This window comes from Fonsecaea erecta (genome assembly GCF_001651985.1).
Source record: "Fonsecaea erecta strain CBS 125763 chromosome Unknown Scaff6, whole genome shotgun sequence".
Lineage (NCBI taxonomy): Eukaryota > Fungi > Ascomycota > Eurotiomycetes > Chaetothyriales > Herpotrichiellaceae > Fonsecaea > Fonsecaea erecta.
The window spans coordinates 1,963,897-1,985,860 of NW_017387249.1; the positions used below are offsets into that span (position 1 = coordinate 1,963,897).

General features: G+C 55.7%; 11 protein-coding genes across 11 annotated transcripts; 7 read left to right on the top strand and 4 right to left on the bottom strand.

The window, feature by feature from the left end:
• Positions 1-582: 582 nt before the first annotated feature.
• Positions 583-1,668, top strand: AYL99_07734 (hypothetical protein; the record flags this gene model as incomplete). The annotated part of the gene is made up of 3 exons (XM_018839243.1): positions 583-732; positions 785-876; positions 924-1,668. 3 exons carry the CDS (start codon positions 583-585, stop codon positions 1,666-1,668), a joined length of 987 nt encoding a protein of 328 aa, XP_018692011.1.
• A 345-nt stretch (positions 1,669-2,013) lies between these two features.
• On the top strand, positions 2,014-3,903 carry AYL99_07735 (hypothetical protein; the record flags this gene model as incomplete). The annotated part of the gene is made up of 3 exons (XM_018839244.1): positions 2,014-2,423; positions 2,479-2,641; positions 2,698-3,903. 3 exons carry the CDS (start codon positions 2,014-2,016, stop codon positions 3,901-3,903), a joined length of 1,779 nt encoding a protein of 592 aa, XP_018692012.1.
• Positions 3,904-4,294: 391 nt separating this feature from the next.
• On the bottom strand, positions 4,295-4,874 carry AYL99_07736 (hypothetical protein; the record flags this gene model as incomplete). The annotated part of the gene is made up of 2 exons (XM_018839245.1): positions 4,295-4,360; positions 4,425-4,874. The coding sequence occupies 2 exons, from the start codon at positions 4,872-4,874 to the stop codon at positions 4,295-4,297; spliced, it is 516 nt and encodes a 171-aa protein (XP_018692013.1).
• A 1,358-nt stretch (positions 4,875-6,232) lies between these two features.
• On the top strand, positions 6,233-7,305 carry AYL99_07737 (hypothetical protein; the record flags this gene model as incomplete). Its single annotated transcript, XM_018839246.1, has 2 exons — positions 6,233-6,409; positions 6,973-7,305. The coding sequence occupies 2 exons, from the start codon at positions 6,233-6,235 to the stop codon at positions 7,303-7,305; spliced, it is 510 nt and encodes a 169-aa protein (XP_018692014.1).
• Positions 7,306-8,149: 844 nt separating this feature from the next.
• On the bottom strand, positions 8,150-9,418 carry AYL99_07738 (hypothetical protein; the record flags this gene model as incomplete). The annotated part of the gene is made up of 1 exon (XM_018839247.1): positions 8,150-9,418. One exon carries the CDS (start codon positions 9,416-9,418, stop codon positions 8,150-8,152), a length of 1,269 nt encoding a protein of 422 aa, XP_018692015.1.
• A 635-nt stretch (positions 9,419-10,053) lies between these two features.
• Positions 10,054-11,682, bottom strand: AYL99_07739 (hypothetical protein; the record flags this gene model as incomplete). Its single annotated transcript, XM_018839248.1, has 1 exon — positions 10,054-11,682. The coding sequence occupies one exon, from the start codon at positions 11,680-11,682 to the stop codon at positions 10,054-10,056; it is 1,629 nt and encodes a 542-aa protein (XP_018692016.1).
• A 587-nt stretch (positions 11,683-12,269) lies between these two features.
• AYL99_07740 (hypothetical protein) lies at positions 12,270-13,733 on the top strand (the record flags this gene model as incomplete). Its single annotated transcript, XM_018839249.1, has 2 exons — positions 12,270-13,518; positions 13,582-13,733. The coding sequence occupies 2 exons, from the start codon at positions 12,270-12,272 to the stop codon at positions 13,731-13,733; spliced, it is 1,401 nt and encodes a 466-aa protein (XP_018692017.1).
• A 1,031-nt stretch (positions 13,734-14,764) lies between these two features.
• Positions 14,765-15,766, top strand: AYL99_07741 (hypothetical protein; the record flags this gene model as incomplete). Its single annotated transcript, XM_018839250.1, has 4 exons — positions 14,765-14,768; positions 14,833-15,017; positions 15,087-15,401; positions 15,578-15,766. 4 exons carry the CDS (start codon positions 14,765-14,767, stop codon positions 15,764-15,766), a joined length of 693 nt encoding a protein of 230 aa, XP_018692018.1.
• Positions 15,767-15,984: 218 nt separating this feature from the next.
• Positions 15,985-17,028, top strand: AYL99_07742 (hypothetical protein; the record flags this gene model as incomplete). The annotated part of the gene is made up of 1 exon (XM_018839251.1): positions 15,985-17,028. One exon carries the CDS (start codon positions 15,985-15,987, stop codon positions 17,026-17,028), a length of 1,044 nt encoding a protein of 347 aa, XP_018692019.1.
• A 550-nt stretch (positions 17,029-17,578) lies between these two features.
• Positions 17,579-18,790, top strand: AYL99_07743 (hypothetical protein; the record flags this gene model as incomplete). Its single annotated transcript, XM_018839252.1, has 2 exons — positions 17,579-18,484; positions 18,551-18,790. 2 exons carry the CDS (start codon positions 17,579-17,581, stop codon positions 18,788-18,790), a joined length of 1,146 nt encoding a protein of 381 aa, XP_018692020.1.
• A 1,177-nt stretch (positions 18,791-19,967) lies between these two features.
• On the bottom strand, positions 19,968-20,997 carry AYL99_07744 (hypothetical protein; the record flags this gene model as incomplete). The annotated part of the gene is made up of 2 exons (XM_018839253.1): positions 19,968-20,641; positions 20,724-20,997. The coding sequence occupies 2 exons, from the start codon at positions 20,995-20,997 to the stop codon at positions 19,968-19,970; spliced, it is 948 nt and encodes a 315-aa protein (XP_018692021.1).
• Between the last annotated feature and the right edge of the window lie 967 nt (positions 20,998-21,964).

Genomic DNA, 21,964 nt, shown 5'->3' on the forward strand with positions numbered 1-21,964 from the left:
AAACTCGTCTGATGTCTGTTATTTCTTTTCGGCAGGTAGAGCCCAGTCACTGCGGGCTGCTGGAAGATGCCGGGCAGGTTAAATTAGTCCTCTTTGCTGCAAGTTGAGCAGTGGATTGAAATGTCTATCGCGTTTGCACGCGTCGTGCATTCAAAGACCAGTAACTAAGCACAAGGCTGAGTCCCAAAAAGATGCTTGGCGACACCATTGACGTCATGCAGCCTTGCGCACCACAACCGCCGCACGTGGACAGAATCCTCGGACCACGACACCTTCGACTTCCCACGTATATCAACAACACCTCCGGAGATTTGATTCATTTGGTGGGCCCTCAGACATGAGGGAGCCCTCCTACCGCATCTCAGTGAGCCTGGGGTGAAATCGGGAGAAAGTCACGGCGCGTCCAGATGGAGATTCCTCTCATTCGGCACACCAGACACCTTTCTGACCGGCCCTTACTGTCGGTCCTCCTCCTATACAACTGAAGGGCCAGAATATTCTCTTCTGCATATATATTGCTGCCTGTGTCTGTCAGGCTGAGCTGTGATCCTGGTCTACAACACGGATTCGACTCTCTTGAGCATGTCATCCTCGGAAGGGGACACAGCTCAGGAGAGTTCGGGAGCAGCCTCGACCCCCATAGGCACCATCTCAACGACTACCGATGACGGCGCTCTCGTTACAAGTCAACTGGCTTCGTGGAGAGGGTGGGCGGAGATAGAAAATGATCCGGTAATATCTTTCGAGCATTTGCCGAGTCGTGACCCACTGATCCTTGATCCAGGTTGTATTCAGCACGTTGTTGCGAGAATGGGGTGTTCCCAACGTCCAGGTAAACGAAGTTGTGCCACTCGACAGTGTCTTCGAGTATTCGCCGTAAGCAAGACCATTCGTGCATGGAATTTGTGCTAATCAGCACAAAGGCAGAGCATTTACGGCCTAATCTTTCTGTCACGGTGGGTTGCACCGGAAACTGAAAATCATCTTACAGAGCCTCCGGCAGGAGTCTGGTTCGCGAATCAAACCTTGGACAACTCCTGTGCCACGGTTGCTCTCATGAATATCGTCAATAACCACGCGACGATCAGCCTAGGCCAACCGCTGACCGACTTCCGAGCCCGCACAATGAATCTAACACCTATGGAACGAGGCCTTGCTCTCGACCGCTTCGACCATGTCAGAGACATTCACAACTCCTTCGCCACCGAATTCGACAAGATGAGTGTCGACTTTCATCTCAAGGGGGCCATGGCTGCAGCCGAGAAGAAGAAGAGAGCTGCAAAGGCCAAGCGGCCACGCAAGAAACGCAAGACGCACGACGAGACCGGCGAGGAGGAAAGCGGCCTTCATTTTGTCGCATACGTGCCTGTTGGGGGTGTGGTGTGGCGAATGGATGGTCTCGAACGACTTCCGCGGATGCTGGGTACTGTGGACGAAGGAGATAGCTGGATCGCGAGGGTTCTTCCAGAGCTCCAGGCTCAGCTAGAATCAGCAGCAACCAACTCATTGGAGTATTCATTGCTCTCCCTGACTGCACTGGATGACTCTTCGGGCCTGGAGGTCGACAAGGTCAAGGTGGAGCGAGCACGGGAGGACTGGGGGCCTTTCCTGGCGCAGATGGTCAGGATCCATGCCGACAAGGGTACATTGAAGCAGGCATTGGGGTAGGATTTCAAGGGGCCGAACATGTGGTATGTGTCTCGTTCCATCCGTCCGCCGTGTTCTCTCTCTAGATAATACTCTATTAGAATAAACTGCGGGCGCCGTATTACATAACCGGTGGCTGTTCCTTGATTGGCTGGACTCCGCATTGGCCGTCATGACGTTTCTATGTTGTAAGCGGAACTTCAGAACTTCAGAACTTCGGCTAACAAACAACACAAGACACTCGACTACATTCAACACGCCCAGCACATCAATCCACCCCCCGTACCGAACTGATTCATCAGACAGTCACGTCCTGATTGCGAAGGCATCGTGCATGCACCCTGACCTCGACGGACATTGGTGGCGATGAACTCGCCAATCACCCAGCTCCCCAACGAGGTCATCCAGGCCATATTCTCATACTTGCCGTTTGACGGCAATGTCGCTCTGGCACAAACCTGCCGCCGCCTCGCAGATGCCGCCCAGGAACCCCTCCTGTGGAAGAAATACTGCCAGGACTCATTCAGGTGGTGGGATCGACGACATGGCCATGCGGACAAAATCCGAGACGGCTCATTCTTAGGGTGGAAGGACATGTTTATGAGACGCCACAGGACGTCCCGGACCACTCGACAAGCCCTGGACAGAATCATCTCCGAGGAGATCGGACGACTGGACTCGATGAAAATCATCCTGGAGGCGGGCTACGACGCCAAGGACGAACTGTTCAACATGTTCTGGAACGCCCCCTCGTCCCCGAACAATCTTGCCCAGGCGTCAGTTGTGTCTCCGAGCCCGCGTTTTCCTACCATGCGTCTGACCTGTCTCCAGATACTGGAGTCATGCTGCCCTCGGCTGTGTGCAAAGACTGTTGGCGGTCGAGGAATGGACGGCCATTAGAGCAGCCGGGCACGGCGAGAACGCCGTTGAACGGGCGTTGTCTGCTTTCGATATGTTTATCCTCGCAGAACGACCCGAGGGGGACATGTCGGATGTGAGTTGTTCACCTAACCACGTCCTTGCTGCAATCTCAACTGAATCTCGAGTCAGATTGTTGCTCGGCTTGATTCCTACGTGGTTTCTGTGCGGGAGGCCCACCCCCATATCGACGAACTGTCGCCACGGAACAGAGCGAGCGTTGTCGCAGAACATCTGCTGCAGAACAAATGGGTAGGTATCCAGGATGGTCGGCACTACCACAGCCTAGACCATATGTTCCTCGGGGTGTCTTTGTTCAGCACTAACAGAAACTCGGTACCACTGATCTCGGCCGTCATCTTCTGCTATGTGGCTCGTCACTTCAACCTGCGTGCTGACGCTTGTAGCTACCCTTTCCACGTCCATGCCGTCGTGCAGCCCCCGCCTGGATTCGACCTCGACGGCCAACCTCTCCCAGCGTCTGCGAGTGAAGAACCGTCCGACTTGACACACCTCTACATGGATCCGTTCCACAATTCGGAACCGATCTTCCGGTCGACGTTGGAGGCACAGGTCAAATTCATTACTCCGGGCGCCACAGCCACCCAGACTGCCGCATACCTGTCGCCGGCGTCTGCCCGGGACCTGGCCGTGCGGAACGCACACAACATCTTATCTTCACCGTCTCACGATCCTGACTCTCCGTTGTATCCGATTCAGGCCAACTTGGCCGCCTATGCATCGCTGTTCGCGCTCGTGGTCCTCGCATCCCATCCAGTCTGGCACCCCGCCCACTTGCGCCAACATCTCGCGGTCCTCACACAGCACTTTCTGGAATATTTTGACCTGGACATCCATCTGTTCGAAACCCATGTCCTCCCCCTCACGTACACGCTGCCAGACTCCCGTGCCTACCGAGATCTGATTTCTCGGCTGAAGGAGTCGGATCACGAGCCCCGGCCTCCCAAATATCGATCGGATCCGCGCAACTCCTCGGTCAAGTACGGGATAGGACAGGTCTTTACCCACCGCCGTCGTGGTTATCTGGGCGTGATTTACGGGTGGGACCCCTATTGTCGCATGCAGGAGCAGTGGATCACCTTGAACCAAGTCGATCGCTTGCCCAACGGGAGACATCAGCCCTTCTACAATGTGCTTGTGGAGGACGCGTCGACGCGGTATGTGGCCGAGGAAAACGTGGTGCTGCTGTCTGCGGCGGAGGCGACGGAGGACCGTATCAGCGCTTTCCCCTTTGAGATCGGCAAGTGGTTCAAGCGGTTTGACCGTGAGACGGGGAGATTTGTGAGTAACGTGAGGGAAGAGTACCCCGAGGATTAGAATTGGGCGAAAGCAGCAGACTAGATACGGCTAGGAACAAAGTCCGGACAGCACGCGACATGCTGGCGTCCTGGTCGAATCCTGGGATAAAAACGGTCATCTCCCGGCTAACCCCTAGGGATCGATATGGTATACACTTGGGGGCTTTACAACGCCTATCTGGATCTTGGGTATCTCGTACATTCCTTACACAACAATGCACGTGCGGCGGTGCGCACGTCATCGACTTCTTCTCCTGCGAATGACTGCGTTCCACTGCGGCCTTGTCTGAAGAGTCTTACGGCACGCCACGCTCCTGTCGATGAGGTCGGTGTGGACTCTCTTCCAGCATATCGTGGTGGATGCTCTCGTGCGCGGTACACGTCATTCAATTCACCGGGTCCTGCGCCTCCTACAACAACCACCCGACAACGCCAACGACGGCTCCGAAGAAGGAACCGGCCACGAGATCCTTGTTCTGCAAAGAGGGTCAGTCAGCATTGGGTCAGAGGTTAATGAAGAGCGGTCAGTGTCTTTCTTACCTGGACCATGACGGCGCCATTGGGGGAGGTGCCGGCCGTGGGACTGGAGTCGCCGGCCGTCAAGCCGGTGGTCGAGGCACTGGCAGACGCGGGCGTGGACTGGGCCGCATTGTTCTCTGCGGCAAACTGGTCGAAGCAGGCCGACGACGTGGCCAGCGCGCAGCATGAGTCGATCCGCGTCTGGCCCAGACCCGTACAGCCCTGGCAGACGGCGTCGACGGCCACCTGCTCCAGCTGGATCGACTCGCTGTGGGAGAGGTCCGTCAGCACCGGCAGGCCGTGGACCGCGTTCGTGCAGATGGTGAACAAGTACAAGCTATCGGTCGCACTCGGGGGGTTCGCCGTCGTCGCACCGAAGAACTGCGAGAAGACGGTCGAGTCGGCCTGGACGGGTGTGACCGGCGTCAGTGCGGCGAGGCCGAGGAGGAGGGCTGCTGAGTAGGACCGCATGGTGATGGTGATGGTGATTCAGGTAAATGGGAGAGGTTGAGGCACGGTCGTCAGGGAATTACGTTCGATGCTTGTCGCCGCAGTCCGAGGAACATTCAAGACGTACGTCAGTGACTTCCCGGCGCGAGATCGAGTGGCTCTGTCCTGCCATAATATATCAGGCGGATAAGACGTGGCTTGGTCTCGTCAGGGGTGTCGCTCGCTGTATCTTCATGCTGGATCGCGTTGGGTGGCCTGTCGACACCCATTCCATTATGGCACACGCAGTACGAGGTATGGGTAGAGCAGGAGTCATAGCCCGAGGAACTAAGTCCATATTGAGTGTCTGCTTTGACTGCCAATACTGCCTAATCTGCAGGTGTCCTTCAATCTTTTGCTTTTGGGGCTAAGCATTGGGTCCGGTGCGTGGTGCGAAACAGGCCTCGTCAACGCCACAGGGGCAACACCACTGATGGCCATCTTGTGATCGGTGTGTCCCTATGTACATATGGTGATGGGCAGGCAGGGGCTAGTGAGGCTTACACCGGTGTCATTTGATAGGGGGACACACCACAAGGCTAGCTATGTACCGAGTAGGTCGATTCTGTGTTCATCAATCTGGTGTCGCTGCCAGGAACCGGCGACGACGGTGCATCTTGGCGGGCGAATCTCCCGTAGATACAGTAATTACTCGGTAGATACCCTCCTTGCTGAGACAAGTCATTCATGCCCTCGTCATGTTGGCTGAAGTTGCTTCTTTGGTGGCATGATTTCCTCCTGTACGGACGTGTTTCTCGACTCATTATTCCATCGTTCGTTCCATTGCCGCCCCCAAACTCGACGACCTATCGCATCGACGTCCATCGGCGCTTGTGAGCTCATCCCCCTCACTCGTTGTTCATCCACAGCTTCGTCCTCGGTACAGTATTACTTGTACTTACTTGAATAACGTGGTCTCAGCCACGACCAGATCCACCAAGAAGCCCAACCAGGTCGTCTTCTCCTTGGCCACGGCTGCTACCGTACCGAGTACAGTATTAGTAGTACACACTCGTATGCCCAGTTCGGCCCGAACCGTCCTTTTCCCTCGGTGCCTCAAGGCTGTCCAGACGTGCCGAACCAGATCCTACCACCAGACACTGTCGTCCCCCTCTCACGTTTCGAATAGCTCATCATTATTACCATCCATCCCCGGCTTGAAGGGATCTCCTTTTAACCAATTTCCCCTTAGACTACTACTACTACTACCACCACCACCACCGTCTAACCAGCTTAAGCACCACATAAGCGCCCGAGCACATTCTCGCTCTAGCTCCAGCTCCGCCATCGCTTGTCACCACCGCCACCTCCTCCTTATTACTGTTCAGAAGCGGAACAAGATGAATACCGCCTCCGTCTCGCAAGAACAGGAGAAACCGTGGCACGCCCACTTCCCCGCCCCACGAGAGACAGCGCCCAAGGCCATCACGCGTGAGGACCTGCTGGACCGCTTCCGGCAGGGCCAGCGTGGCGGGCGAGATTTCCTGCTCGTCGATCTGAGGAGGAACGATCATGCGGTAGGTTCTACATATGACTACGGAGAGAGAGATACCTCTCTTCTTCTTTCTTCATTCTTCATCCCTCTTTTACCTTTTTCCCCAAGCGAGGGTTCGCGGGTTCAGCAAAACAACAGAAAGGGGGGATGGAATGGGCGCCGTGGACGGAAGCCGTTCCTTCTGCTGGCCGACATGGACAGGACATAAAGGACTCCCATTATTATTCTTGCTTGGATCGACCAGAGGGAGAAACCACCAGGGGGGCCTCGACTTAAGCCCCGACCTGTGAAATGATGGCGCTCAGATCACGCAATATGCACCTCTCCTGTGTCAACAAAGGGGAGGAAGGGATCGAAGCGACGGACGGACAGAAGAAGGCACAACGAGAGGGATCTATGTGTATCTCTCCGGCCCCCAACATCTCCTCCTATGTACAACAGGATGCCACCCCTATTCCCGTCACTCACCATCATTGTATTATTATTATACTGTCTTCCAATGGCCCCCCTCCCTCCCTTTTCCCCCCGAACAACCAACCACCTCCTTCTCACGAACTGACTAATTATCTCCACCACCACAAACAGGGCGGCACGATCACCCACTCCCTCAACCTCCCCGCGCAGACGCTCTACCCGTCGCTCGCGACGCTGTACACCCTGTGCACCGCGGCCCACATCCCGCTGGCCATCTTCTACTGCGGCAGCTCGGGCGGCCGCGGGACCCGAGCCGCCGGCTGGCTGGCCGCTTACATCGCCGACCAGGCCGGCCCCGCAGCGACCGCGACCGCGACCACGACCCCGACACTCCAGAGTGTCATCCTCAAGGGCGGCGTCAAGGGCTGGGTGGCCGGCGGGGACGAGTTCACGGCGTGGATGGATGGGTTTGAGCCCGAGGCGTGGAAGAAGGAGGGCGAGTAGTGAGTGAGTCAGTGACGAGGGAGGACGGGGGGGGGAGGACGGAGGACGGATTGAGGGGCAAGGACATCTATACACATATATACATACACCATGGACAGTATGTATGTACTGTATATTCACTTGGAAGTGATGATGAAATGCTGTTCATCCAGTCATCCAGTCATCTCCACCAGCTAGCCAGCCAGCCAGCCAGCTCCCCATACTGACTGAGATGGGCTGCATGGGAGGGAATTCTCAATGGTCTTGTCTTGTCGACTCTGATGTTTCATTCCTTCCTTCCTTCCCATCCGGAGGAGTCGACGAGTCGATGCCACATTGCGAGACAGTTAAAATCCCACTCCCACTGCCACTCCTCCCCGGCCCCGGCATGGGTGTGTGTGTGTGTGTGTGTGTGTGTGTGTGTGTGTTTCGACGCTGCTCTCATTTAATATTCTCTCGCTGATGCTTCATACTCATACTTCATACTTCATACGTCATATTCAGACATCTCATTCATTCATGCATTCATTCACTCATTCACTTCAAGCAAGCAAGCTCAGTCTCAGGACAGGACTAACCAGTAAACGGACGGTCAGTCATGCTACCACAGTATGTAGGCCTAACTACCGTTATCACTACCACCACCACCACCACCCTACCTTCCACCAAGCCTAGGTCACGCACCTCTCCCTCCCACCAAGCCTAGGTCACGCACCTCTCCCTCCCACCAAAACTTCAACCTCTCCCGTATCCAATTTCACCCCGTCCCATCTCAATCAATCAATCAATCAATCAATCAATCAATCAATCAATCAAATCAATCAACCCCAAACCACACCCAAACCCGGCCGCGAGGACAAACCTCTCAAACCCCGACCCCGCCCCGCCGCCCATTACGCCGCGACTCTGCACGTGTCCCTCCCCGATCTCCACCAGCACCGGCTTCCCCAGCACGTCGGCGCGGCACGCCAGGTCCCACATGTCCCGGAGCAGGCGGGCGAGGCGGTGCTGGAAATTCGCCGCGGGGTATTTGGCGGTCAGGTGCGCGAGGCGGTGGCGGTGGGGTTGGCACGCGCACGCGGAGGGAGAGGGAGGAGGAGAATCGGCGGCGGCGGACGGGGAGGGGGACGGGGATGGTGAATTCCTGGACCGTGTCGAGACGGAGCTCTGTCCACTCGGGGTCCTCCATGTCGACATCGGCGCCCGTCTCGTGTCGTCGCAGGCGGAAGAGGTTGTTGAGCACGATCTCCGTTTGTTTTTCGTCGTCATCGCCGTCGTTGTCTTCCAAAAAAGAATGAGAAGGAACGTCCCCATTGTAACCCCACGCAAAACAGTCCTCGAGGCTGGGGAGGCACTCTGAACCACCATCGTCGCGTCGCACACGCAGCGATTCGAGACCCGCCTGCAGCATGAACTCGCACGCGACGTCTATCCAGAGATCGCTCGGGCCTTGCTTCGTGACGTCGACGAACCGGGCCGACATGGCCATGAAGCGAGGCAGCAGCAGGGACAGGGAGAGGAGGAGTGAGGGCGGCCCGGTCGTATGCAGGGGGGCTGGACACGCGTGGTGTGCACCTCTCGGGCTCCACGCGCTGTATATCCGCTGCTCCAGACCCCAAGCCGCCTGGGCATGGTCAAGGTCGAGTTCACCCGCCGCGGTGACGGACCCCTTTCCTCCTTGCTGGTAACCCCTCTCGCGTCGGGCGAGCCACCTTCGACGAGTCCGGAGATCGTCCATCGCGCTGCGCCTGTCGAGCAGCATCACCGACGCGTCCACCGTGGAGCTGAGGCAGCAGCGGCAGCAGCAGCAGCAGTCTGCGGAAATGGCGGCGGCCGAAGAGCGGTGGCAGCGGCCACACGACAGCGAAAGAAGGAGAACGAGAAACTCCAGGAATTGGAGTCTGAGCGTGAACTCGGGGGATTGCTCGTAGAGGGGGTGGTTGTGGTTGAAGACTTCAAGAAAGGATTCGAACATGGCGAGCTCTCGTTGTAATCCCCGTGCTGCTTCTTCATCCTGAAAGCCACCTCGCGACAGGACGCTCAGGTGAGCCTCGATCGCTTGGAACAGCGTGTACTCCAGCACCATGAGGTCGACGTCGAGCTGCAGCTCGGGGTCGGCGCAGGGCGTGTCCATGGTTGTATTTGGTCGATTCAGAGCTCAAGGGTGTTGATGAACCAAGTTGCAATGTGGCTCTGTTTCCATGTGCGGCGCGCAATATGCCAGCAAGGGTCGTCCCTGGAGATGAACACGATTTAGGGGGGACTGATGATCCCTGCGTCATCGCCTTGTTTCGGCGGCAACCTTGAAGGGAACGAATAATATCGCCGATGATGATGATGATGATGATGATGATGATGATGATGATTTCACGACCGTGGCATGCTTCGGTGGACGATATGTGTGTGTGTACACGAGAAACGGACACGGGGATGGATGGGAAATTGTGAGGGTGAAGAGGCTCAAAATTAAGGAACGATGCCTCGTTTCGGCGACGTGCGCATTTTCCTCACCGCCACTCTCTGTCGGCGGGATAGGTCTGAAGGTACAAGGGTCCCCCGGACGAGAAAAGAATATGGCCAGTCCAAAGACCTAGATGTGGAGTTGTAGGAAAAAGACAATCTCAATATATGTGTGTATGTGTGTGGGCACACTCTCGCTCACAGACGCCGTCGCTATGCAACCAGACCCCGGGGTATATCTATATGCAATTCGTCGTACGGGCTCACCACAAACACCCAATACCATGATTCGTGAAACACGTCTTCGCGTCATCTCTTCTTCCCCTTGCCGCCCTTGGTGCTGCCCTTGACCTGGGACACGAGGGCGGCATGGTTTTTTTCCTTGATGTGATTGAACAGTCGCGTTTTGGACGGAAACTCGGCCTTGCACACGACACACTGAAACTCTGCTGCAGCCTTGTCGGTTTGCTCGGCCACCTTCTGCGCAGCTCTCCGTGCTCTTTTCTGCTTCGCTTTGCCAATCTTGGGCTGTGCTGCTGCTTCGGGGTCGGACGTCAAAGGAGTCCCAGAGAGGCTGACATCGTCAAAAGCTGCCGAGACTGTCTCGATAGGCTCGTCTCCCAGTCGTCTCTCCACTTCAGATCTGGGAGCATAGTCATCGTCCTCCGAGGCCTCGGATGGATCTTGATCGTCTCCTACTTCAGCAGTGCCATTTTTCTGCGGTTGGATCTTTGCGTCGTCAGACTCGTCTTCAGCCGTGGAAAGATGGGGTTTGTCCGGTGTAGAACGAGTCTCTTCGTCGTGAGCTTCGTCTCCAACAGCAGCCATATCGTCGTGGTCTCGTGCCGTGTGACCGTTCTCTAGATTCAACTCCAAACCCTCCGCACGCATCTCCTTTTTCAGTTGTTTTAACAACTTGATATGCTTTTTACTCTTCTCATGGGCCTTGAATTGTGCCTCGCTTTTGAAAGTCTTGTCGCAGACCACACAGTCGTACTCGTGTTCCTCCAACTCAGACTCGCTGGAGAAGGCCCCTTCATATTCGTCCTTTGACCTTGACTTGGCCCATTCAGCGATCGCCTCGGCGCCAGAAGACTCAAACTTGGCTTGTTGTGCTGCCCGTGATCGTGCCGCTTGCGCCGCAGTGGCCTCTCGTAGGGCTTTCTGCCGTTCAGCTTCCGACTTTTGGTTGTTTTGCACGCGAGGGTCTCGTTTTCGGACGAACGCAACCAGAGAGCGTACTGCTTCGTTGTATTCTTGAACAGCCTCGTCCCGGATCTTTTTGTTTTCCTTCTCCATCAAGCGTCTTATCCGTCTGTCTGGCGCTTCCGATAACCGGTATTGGTCTTTCCAGGAATAGCTCTTCTTGGTAGCAAATCCGTTCCACGCGGCGTAGAATGGCCGAACCACGTCCTCATAATCGTCATCCTTCAATCCAAACTCGGGATAGTCCGGTGATTCTTCACCTTCCCATTGACAGGCAATGTCTTCCTCTTTCGCCAGCTGCTTGAAGAAGTCATTGAGTCCGCCATAGAAGCCACTGGGAGCATCGCTATATTCCCATCGGCCATGAAACTTCATCATCAATTTCAGCACGTCCTCGGTGGTTGTCATGCGAATGTTGTAGAAGAACTCGTCCGGCGTCGGGCCCGCCCCCTGGTCTCCGCGCAGCAGGATATCTCGGTGAGAGTCATACCAGGCTCGCTCTTGGGGGTCGGAGAGGACTTCGTAGGCAGACTGGATCTCGGCGAACAGTCTCGTGGTCTCTTCGACATTGCCATAGTTGCGGTCGGGGTGTAACTCGAGGGCCTTTCGCCGGTATGCTTTCTTGATTTCATCGTCGGTGGCAGCTCTTTCGACGCCGAGGAGGTCGTAATAGTCAGCTTTGGCTGGGGCTGGCTCCTGGGCAGCGTTGCCCGAGGACTGGCGTTGGCCCATTGCAGGAGAAGGGGATGTCTTCCCCGGGTTCAAGAGAGTGATTTTAAGGAATTGAATCCATTCACAAACCGAGGAGCGTCGTCCCGCGACCCCTCAAATCTAATTCGTAACGACGGAGAAACAAAGACGGAGAAATTTGGGCAGGCACCAATGTGGAATGGATCTAGAGCCTCATGATATGCGTGCGCCATTTAACGAGTCATTGTAGAATCGCTGGCGTCGCCGCTTAGATGGCGCTTTACCTGACACGGTCGAGCGTGGGCTGCACCGTCACGTGGAGACTCTTTCTCTACCAATTGGGTTCCTCACCAACGAAAACTCTGACGTTGACTTTGGTTCCTGGTTGTATGTCATGGGCGCAGTCTGTCCTGTCATCTGCCATGGCACCACGGTTCTTATTTCCGACAAATCCCATATATGGCGCGTGGCAATTTTCACCGTCTGGGGTTGCGGAAGTAAAAGAGATATTAATGTCGCTCTCTCCACGAAACGAGGCGCACCTCCCAATATGGACAACAAGCACGCGACGACCTTGATCTTCCTTTGTGCGCTGGCTACTCCCCACGATCCCTAGAGAATGCGTCAAAATGAAGTTCGGCCAGGACTACGAAGCTGCCCTCGCCCGCGGCGAATATCCTCCGGACTGGGTGAACTCTGCGATCTCCTACAAAAAGCTCAAGAAATGCATCAAACGCGTGCAACAAGAACTTCTGAGCCTCGGGCTGGACAAAGAGACCCTTGATGCGCTGTGGAAGCACGTTGGCTCAAAAGGTTCGGATGCGGACGGAAGAGTAACTGATAGCTTGCTCCAGTACACGGTCAAGGATGGTGAGAAGGTCAGCTTCACGCCCAAGCTGACCATCGTGGTCGACCCTCGTGATGGCTCCCCCATGGACGCATGGCTGAGCCCGGATACCCGCAGGATCTTACGACGCCTTGCCCGGTCGTCCAGCATTGATAGCTCTCAGAACCAGGATGGAGTTAGTCTCGAGCAACCCAGAATTCCCAATGATTGTGACAAGAGTGGACAATCGTTGGACAATAAGGAGGAGGAGCAGCAGCAGCAGCAACCGGGGAACACGGTGGAAGTGCCTTTGACTGCCGATTCAGAGTTCTTCCAGACACTCCGACGGGAATTAGCATGTCTAGACGACCTGCAACAAGCCGAACACGCCCGCCTCCAGGAGGAAATCACCCGACTCGGCAGCGAACTCCGCGCACTACGAGCGAGTAGGTCCAGACGGTCCAAAAAGGAGGTCGAAGCATGGCGAAAGATCTTCGAACTTTACTCGGATGCCGAAGTCTTCCTCTCCTCTCATGAGGTCGATGCAGGTGCTCGAGATGCGGCACATGCCCAACAGCAATACCAACTTTTCAACCAGTCTCTTGCCACACAGCAGAAGAATGATGTCTTGAAGCTGGGAAAAGAGGCGAATGCCGCTCTGTCTCGCTTCCTCCAGATCAACGTCAACCTTTTGCGGCTGCTCAAATTCCAAGAAATCAACCGCACCGCGCTCAGCAAGATCATGAAAAAGTTCGATAAGCGCACGTCTTTGCACGCGAAAAGGTCGGTGGCACAGTCACTCACAAAGACCTCTCCGTTCATGGCAGAGGATTTGGCCAAGGCCACGTGCTTTACCATCTCGGAAGAAGTGTTGAGCATCATCCCACAGCTCAACGATTACCTGTGCCCGATATGTTTCACCATCTCATGGAGACCCATCCGATTACGTTGTGGGCACTTGTTTTGCATCCGATGTATGGTTATCATGCAAAGGGAGGAAAAGGATCATTGCCCTCTATGTCGAGAGGGGGTTGTCATGGAGGCGACTGAAAGTAAGTGATTTCCCATTACTCGGGGACTTCGTTGGGGATCTCCGATCTAACTATATCTGCCAGGCAACATCGACAAAACGATGGTCAAGTTCCTCAAGGCCAATTTCAAAGACGATGTGAAGGAGAAGCAGCGGCAAAACGAGATCGCAGCTGGAATCGACCAGTGGGGTGCTGCTTATGAGCATGCTCAAATGCAGAAATGCGTTATCATGTGAGGCGGAGCCTGGCATGTTATGGCCCTTGTACCATGACCAGTCAGTTATGACGCCTGTGAGCAGCTGATGATGATGATGATGATGATGATGATGATGATGATCAGACTGGGTTTTCCAGCGACAAGACCAATTTTCAATCCAGACAAGAGCATGCCCTGTGAATCCTACCCAGCTGACCTTTCGTCAAACTGCTGCGGGATATTCTTCGCACCGAGGCGTCTATGGATTATCGTCCGCCAGTAACTCTCGACTTTGGGTGCTCAGTGGCTGGGGACGTCATGTCTCAACTGGCTTCACATTTTCTCCTCCGGTTGCAGAGGTGGCCATGTCTAGGGAGAGACCATTCTTGACTTCTGCGGGGTTGAGCGCGTCCCGAACGTATCCAGGAGAGGGTGAGCAGAAGAACCCTTGAAGGTGGTGAGATAGATGTCTGTGGTCGCATCTTTTTCAGCATTCCTCATTCCCTTTTTTAGCGAGTATTTAATCAACTAATTAATTCGTCCGACTGTTCCGTCCGTGAGCATACCCGCTTTTCGCTCCCAATAGCTCAACAGACAAACGTGTCTGTCATATGTCCGGCCTTGTCTCATCGCAAAAGCCTATCACAAGGTTATCCAGCCATACATCCACTAGCTTGGACTAGAAGGAGAGTATGAGAGAATAAGGGTGGAAGGGGACATCAGCAGGCTGAACTGCTTAAAGGGTGCGATTCTTATCATTTTCCCTTTCCGTCTGCCACCGGAAGTCAGTCGCCTCCTCCAATGATGATCATTACCGGTGGAAGTGTGAAATGGTTGGAAATCAACTTCTCCATCACACATAGGCCCCTTTCATACGCACCTCTTCCTTCCGGTGTATGCGGTCCCCAGGGCGCCGTACATTGCTGCTGGGCACGGGTGATTTCTAAGCCACGTATCTATATACAATACCTGTCACCTAGCCTGTCTTTCGAAGATAATATTCGGCACAAACTGACTTATGAAAGCCATGCGTGTCCTCTTTTGGTGTTGGCTCGGTCGACGGACGCTCGCATGAGTCCTCAATACCTGCTTCGACTTTATCTGCCCCACCATTCGGTCCAAGACAGTCTTCATCACAGGTGCGAATGGCTTCCTGGGCAGCGCCGTGGCATGGGCCTTTTCACGCGACGGATGGACCACGTACGGGCTCGTCAGAAGTACCCGGAGTGTCCTGGACCTCGTGCGAGAAGAGATCATCCCCATCGTTGGCACCGCGGCAGAGGCTTCCACGTCCATATCGAAGCTGCCCGCCATCGACGTGATCGTGACTTGCGACGAGGACCTGTCTGACTATGTTGCTCACCACCAAAGCAGGCTGGCGATGATCACCTAGATCTGCTACGAGCCGCTGAGCGAGATCATCCCGGTGACTGAACGGAGCCTCGACGTTCACATGCGGCTGCGAGACTTTTCCCCCCGCGACGAAGGGGTGTTTGGGCGGTATGTGCTGTCGCTGTTCAGGTTTCCCCAGTGGGTCGGCTCCGACAAGTTGCGCAAGGACACGGGTTGGACGGACAGGAAGTCGCTGTTCCACAGCGGGTATGATGTGTGTCGACAGGCATATGAGGCGGTGATGAGCGAGGATTTGGAGCAGGTCGAGCGCGTGTTTGACGAGACCGCACGCGAGAGGTTTCTGGGCGGACAAGACGTGAAATAAACGATAAACCTCACTCCATAATAAATAGCGTGTTCTACGCCCCTTTAGGGGCCGTGAAGATGTCCAGAAAATTGTATTTCACGAAGAGAAGATCATAGGAGACAAGCAGCAGAACAACAGCAGGCCGATGGATAGATCAGAGCTCACTGATTCTACGATGTTATCAGCCTCGTAATAAGCCTACCCATATTCCCGCCCTCGAAGAGCACCATCCACGTCCTTGGGATATCTTCAAAGACGGTGTCGACCACGGTCTCGTTGTCGCCGTCGCGGACGAGGCGGCTGCCCGTCTTCCACTCGTCGACCAGGATCTGCTGGACCTCACCCAGGTGGCCGAGGCTGATGCTGTGGTATAAAGTTGTACCACATTCGTAGTGCTTCCGGTGGAGATGGATTTGTCAGGTTCCGTGAGAGAGTCAGGACGGGGGGTGGACTCGAGATACTGCCGTTGTGACTCCTGACAACCGTGAAATGCTTTTAAAGACGGGTTCGGCCGTCGCCTCAGATCCTGTCGAGGCACAGGAGTTGCCTAACAAGATATAAGTACATATATACTTCCACCGACACTCCAAAGATGCCGCGTGCGAGGACGGTCCTCGTGACGGGAGCCAACGGCGTCATAGGCCAGAGCGTCGGTCGTGCGTTTTCCCAGGCAGGCTGGACGACGTACGGCCTGCTTCGAAGCCCACGGAGCGCGCAGGACTTGGTCCGTGAAGAAATCATCCCCATTGTGGGATCTGCCGCCAACTACCTGGAGTTTGTCGATTCTCTGCCACCCATCGACGTTATCGTGTCTTGTTCCGAGGACATCAAGAACTACAAAGTGCACTTTGACGATGTGCTGGCGATGATATTGGGGGTCAGCTCGTCATCTCGCCGCCAGGGCGGCCCCAAACCGCTGGTCATCTTCAGCAGCGGATGCAAAGACTACGGGACAACCGCACGGCACGGCGACCCTGACCTTGCGCCACACACGGAAAACAGCCCGCTCAATCCTCCAGCGTTGTTGGCGAAACGCACCGAGTGTGCACTCAGCATGTTTAACCACGCCGAAGCATTTGACGCCGTAATCACGAGGCCGACGACGGTCTTTGGCCGATGGGGCAGTTGGTATGCGGTGTTTTTCATGTTGGCTGAAGCTGCCAAAGCCGCCGGGCGGAGCAGCTTCACGCTGTACTCAACGCCTAATGCGATCTTACACGGAACGCACGTCGATGACGTTGGAAGTGCGTACCTCGCAATCGCAGAAGCCCCGCGACCGGTGGTGGCGGGACAGGTCTATAATATCTCTGCCCACTCCTATGAGACGCTGGCGGACATAGCCACAGCGCTGGAAAAGAGCCACGGCGTGCAAGTGGACTACGCCGACCCCGGACCGAAGGATGACAAGGAATTTGGCGTCAACTCGGTCTTCAACTTTCCTCAATGGGTCGACTCGACCAAGCTCAGATCTCACACCGGGTGGGTGGACCGGAAGCCGCTATTCCATGAGGCGTACGATGTGTATAGAAGAGCATTCGAGCAAGCAAAAGCCGACAAGAGTGACCAGTATGTCAGGTACAAGGAGTACCTTTCGTTACTGAAGGATTCGAGATATATCTTCGACGCCGATGAGTAAAGGAACCGCGGGATTCGGGCCGTGGACGCTGCTTTGTGGGAGACATTGTGTTGCTCATGTCGCACCTCGTGGACGGGGCGAAGGAGACGACGGAAATTCACGTGGAGGTTGCACAGTAACCCGCTCCAAGATAAGCTGAGTTGTCTGACAGGAAATATATCTGTGTTCAATCCAGTCGCTGTTCAGTATGATGCTCGGGGATTTCGCCGTTATACTTCCTAGTCTAGTTAGTGTCCGACAGACCGGCCCGCTGATTTCCCGATTAGGCTGCTATGACGCCACGTCAGGGTCCCGGTCGTTGCACATCTTCAGCGAGGATCGACGTCTACGCCTGGACCCTTTTTCCTTCTGATAGATAAAAGTGCTATGTCATATATGCAGACGCTCTTCCTCCTCCATATCTCACGAAAGAGATCCTACGCCTAATATCTCGTTCTTCCCAACGTTTCGCAACCAATATCGCCTTCGATGTTGTTGTTGCTGCTGCGGCGCAGAACGCTCGCCCCTACCGGCCACCACCACATGCTGAAACCGTCGTCCACGATGCACCATGGGCGTGCAAGATTTCATCCGCTTCGACCCGGACGACTACCGGGCCAAAGTGCGCAACTACGATGATCAAGAGCTGCAGAAAAAGGAGGTCGTCCTGATCCGGACGGCCTACTCAGGCCAGGCAGGCATCGTCAGCGGCGCCGTGCTAGCCCCGTCCACGGGGGGAGCGTCGGTGATCGGCTGCGTCGCCGCCGGCCGCACCATCCACCTGGTCGAGCAGAAACTTGAGGTCGTGCGCGCCGAGTTGACCCGCCGTGGTCTGCCCCTGCACGAGAAGACGACCCGCGACCACGCCATCCCCGTCACTACCGGCAGCATCGCGGGCGCCATGGGGTTGGGCATGGGCATGGAAGGGCACATGCTGGGAACCGCTGCCGCGGCGGGCGCCAACCTCGTGGCCATCACCACCGAGAAGCTGGACCGCGTGCAGACCGCTCCGGCAGTGGGTCGCCCATCGAGTCCTCGAGACGGGAACAGCTTCCAGCGTCTCAAGCGGTCTCTGACCGAGAGTGCCACGTCACGCTCGCGATCCCTGCTCCGCCCCTTTTCGTCCGACGACGATAAAGAACTCCTCTTCCGGCAGTACGACGACTTACTCACCCGTAAAAAGTCCTTGGAGGACCGCTACCAGAAGCTCCGCGAAGCGACGCTGGCGGCCGCGGGCGCCAAATGGTACTGGTACGTCGTCCGCCGCTACCCCTGTGAATCAGAACGCCTGACCGACATTGCAACCCCGGCAGGCTTGTGGATCGACTCCCTTCGTCGTAGGGACAGTCTCGGTCTGTGGGATAGGTCCATCCAGCAAAGCCATCGTCGCTGGGCCAAGGAGGGATTAGAACGGTTCCGGAAGGAACTCGACGAGACGGAAAGACGGTTGGATCAGTGGAATGTCTTGGTAGCCAAGGTAAATGCTCCGGGATTTTTATACCCCCACTGTAAAAGTCGTCTTGCTCACTTTAATGATTACCAGAGTCTACCACCTGGACCGATTACCGCGCCCGACGCCAGCTGCGAGACGCTGGTGGTGCTGAACCGCGGCATCACCATCTGTCTGGCCGCACTGGTGTGCTACTGGATCTTGAGGCTCCACTGGTTTCGATTGGCGTATCGACTGCTTGTCATTGTGCTCCTGGCGTTTGGTGTCCACGCGCGCATCTTGTGGGACTACGAAATGTACCCCTTGTTCCCGGGCGGCGTGGTGAAGATATGATATACAGCTGAGCTCATATCCCTCCGGAATTGAGATATATTATTGCTGGTTCTATGCAGGCCTGGTCGCAGAATGGTTCGTGTGGTAGCCGGAGTCGAGTTCTACTGGGGTTGCTTGGTGACCGGCCCGTTCGATCAGTCCCTGAGCTGGAGGAAAACGTCGATGGGAGGTCCAACGGAGAGATGCAATGCGTCTCCTGCATTCTGTCGGCAACAACCCTTACTCGGTCCTGGTTCTTTTCCCTTCCCTAGCAGGTCCTGGCTCGGATGGAACGCGTCTTATCAAACATGCTATGCCGCGTGTCGAGATAACTCTAGAGCCGGAGTGGAGACGTGTGGTGGCCTCGATGATTGAGGTCACCAGGCTATGAAATGGTTATACCACCAAGGAAACCGAATACCTCTGCTGAGCCACAACTAAGTTCTCCTTCGGTGACCGTCCGTATTCCCCCACCCACCGTTTGCGGTGCGAGATTGTTGTCAGTCTATCAATGGTGGGGGCGCCAGGGGCAGGGGGATGGTTTCTTACAGACACATTCGTCCCCAAACCGACCAACTCCTTGCGTATCTCGAGCAAGCCCCGTGTCGGCAAAGGTAGTTGATGGTGTCAATGGAGGAGTTGGGGAAGATGAACGTGTGGGCTCATCGCCCGGTTTGTTCGGCCTGGGATTTGAGCAGAGAAGCACGGAGTCAGCAACACGCGTGCGATGGACATTGTTTCTGATGTCTTGCGCTTTGATTTTTTTTGGAGGAGCTCGTGGGTAGCATGTAGCAGGTACGAAAGGTGTCGAAGTGTAAGAAAGGAGGAGGTTTCAATTCATTCTTTTGGGGGATCCCACTGTCCTTTTTTTTATAACTGTGCACAATTCCACATTCCCCATGACCTTAATATACTCCTGATCTTGAGACGAGATGCTGTACTGCACACTACCTTCCGCCAAGGGCAGATGGTGACCGCGCCGCAAGCATTCCCATGCCATAACGTTGAAGGTAGCCTTGACACCCCTCACAGATGTCGAGATAGGCTGTTCTTAATAGCCCCATTCCGCCTGAAGTGTGCCTTACCTGGTCATGGCGGCATGTCGTGTGGACACAGAACCAAACGAGAAGCATACGCGGTCTCCGTGCTGCCCTCGTTATTGACACAGGACATTAACTGACTCCCGACCGACAGCATGTCACTTCTTCAGTGCCGTCACACTAGACCCGTCAGGTGTGCCCGTCTTCAATTCCACCCCGGCCCGCTTCTCCCATCCCTTGAGCAGCTCTGTGTGGTCGGCCGTCGGCTCCAGCATGGCCATGGACTCCTTGAAATAGCGGATGATCAGCTCGGGCATGTCGGTGTCGAAGTGCATGTTCTCAAACACCTCCTTGGCGATGCCCACGTCTTTGATCAGCAGAGCCAGCTGGAAGCCCGAGGCGTAGCGCCGGGGCAGCGCGTCGGTCTTGTAGCTGTCGGTCGTGGAGAAGTTGCGCCCCGTGCCGACGTTCAGCACGTCGATCATCTGCACGGGATCCAGCCCGAACTTCTGGCCCGTCACCAGCGCATCCGAGAGCGCCACGATCGACGCCGCGCTGATGTAGTTGTTCAACGTCTTCATCACGTGGCCGGACCCGAGCTTGCCCATGTGGAAGACGTACTTGGCCATCGCCTGCAGGACCGGGAGAACCTTGTCCACCGCTTCTTGCGAGTTGGCGCCCACCATCAGCGTGGCGTCTCCCGTGTCGGTGTCGTGCAGGTGTGCCTGTGTGACGGGAGAATCGACCAGGACGAACCCCTGTGCTTCGAGGTCTTTGCCCAGGCTCTGGGTGTCGAACGGCGAAGACGACGACGTGTCCACGATTATTGCTCCTAAGCAAGTCAACTCATCTTCAGGTACAAGAAAATACAACCATGACATGAGGACAGGGAGAGTGTGAAGAGAAAAACATACCAGGCTTCAGGCCCTTTGCGATCCCATCCTCGCCCAAAATCACCTCCCGGACCACCTTGCCCTGTGGCAGCATCGTCACGATCACATCACAGTCCTTGAATCCCTCGGCGCCCTTTTCAGCCACAGACGTGTTGGGGTTCTCCTGGGCAAACTTCTGCTCCCTCTCTGGATCAGCGTCACGGACGACCAGACGAAATCCCGCGCGTGGCAGATTGGACGCCATCGAGGCTCCAGCCTTGCCGAGACCGATATAGCCCACTGTCTTGACCGGCATGTTGATGGATCCCATTTCTTTCCGGGTCGACACGCTATATTTCGAAATGCACACGGTCTTGTCAAAGTTCGATGAGGGATGTTTTGGATAGCAAAGAACACCAGAATCACCCGAGGGTCGTTCAGAGGTTCTATGTGGTATCCCACGCGTCCCTTCGGCTTACCGTTCTCACCACAACTCCCGCCCCCCTCGCAATTAATTCCGTGTCTCGGATAGGGTACGGGCGAGAGTGATGGTCGACAAGATTGCCTTTTCTACTCTGCCGGTGCATCACTCACCCTCTGTGTAGGGTTCAGATGAGGGGTGGATTTTCTCCATCGCCCACGCGTTGCCGGTGTATCAAAAAAAAGGGCCCCAACCCCACAAGGAGTCGGCAGGAGACTTGGGGAAAAAGAGGGCAGCATCGAAGATGTTAGTGGTTGTGCTTCTGGGGAGATACCTAGGAAAAACCGCCCAAAGCATACCCCGTGCAAGAACCAGTCAGTTCAGCACCCCAGAGCTTCTCCCCCTGATGGGTTCATCCCGGGCCAAGGCCCCTCGAGGCTCCCCCCCATGGTGGGACATTCCACCTCCTGGATGCGAACATGCTTTTAACTAATTAGCCAGTCTCTCAGTGGAGCTCTCCCTTCTCTCCTCTCATGGGACCAGTTCGTACGGAGAACCGGGGCCTCAGCCAGGAGCGATTCGCCCAAGATCACTCCCACCACTCACTTATCAGGTCCTCTACCCAACAGCAACCTGGACAGAGTTCCTTCCAGGGCGTGGCACTCTGTGGCCAGCCTCGGCATGGGGCTAGTAGGCTCCCGTCCTCCATCCCGAGAGCCCAGCCTTTGCCCTCGTCCTGTCTGCTTGCCACAGGCCATCAGATGTGCTCCAGTCAATGTAGCGGGTCTTCTGTGGTTGGGTTTTATGCGACGTGAATTTTGCCTCCGCTGCTACAGCTGCGTTCAGGTGATGGGGTTATTCC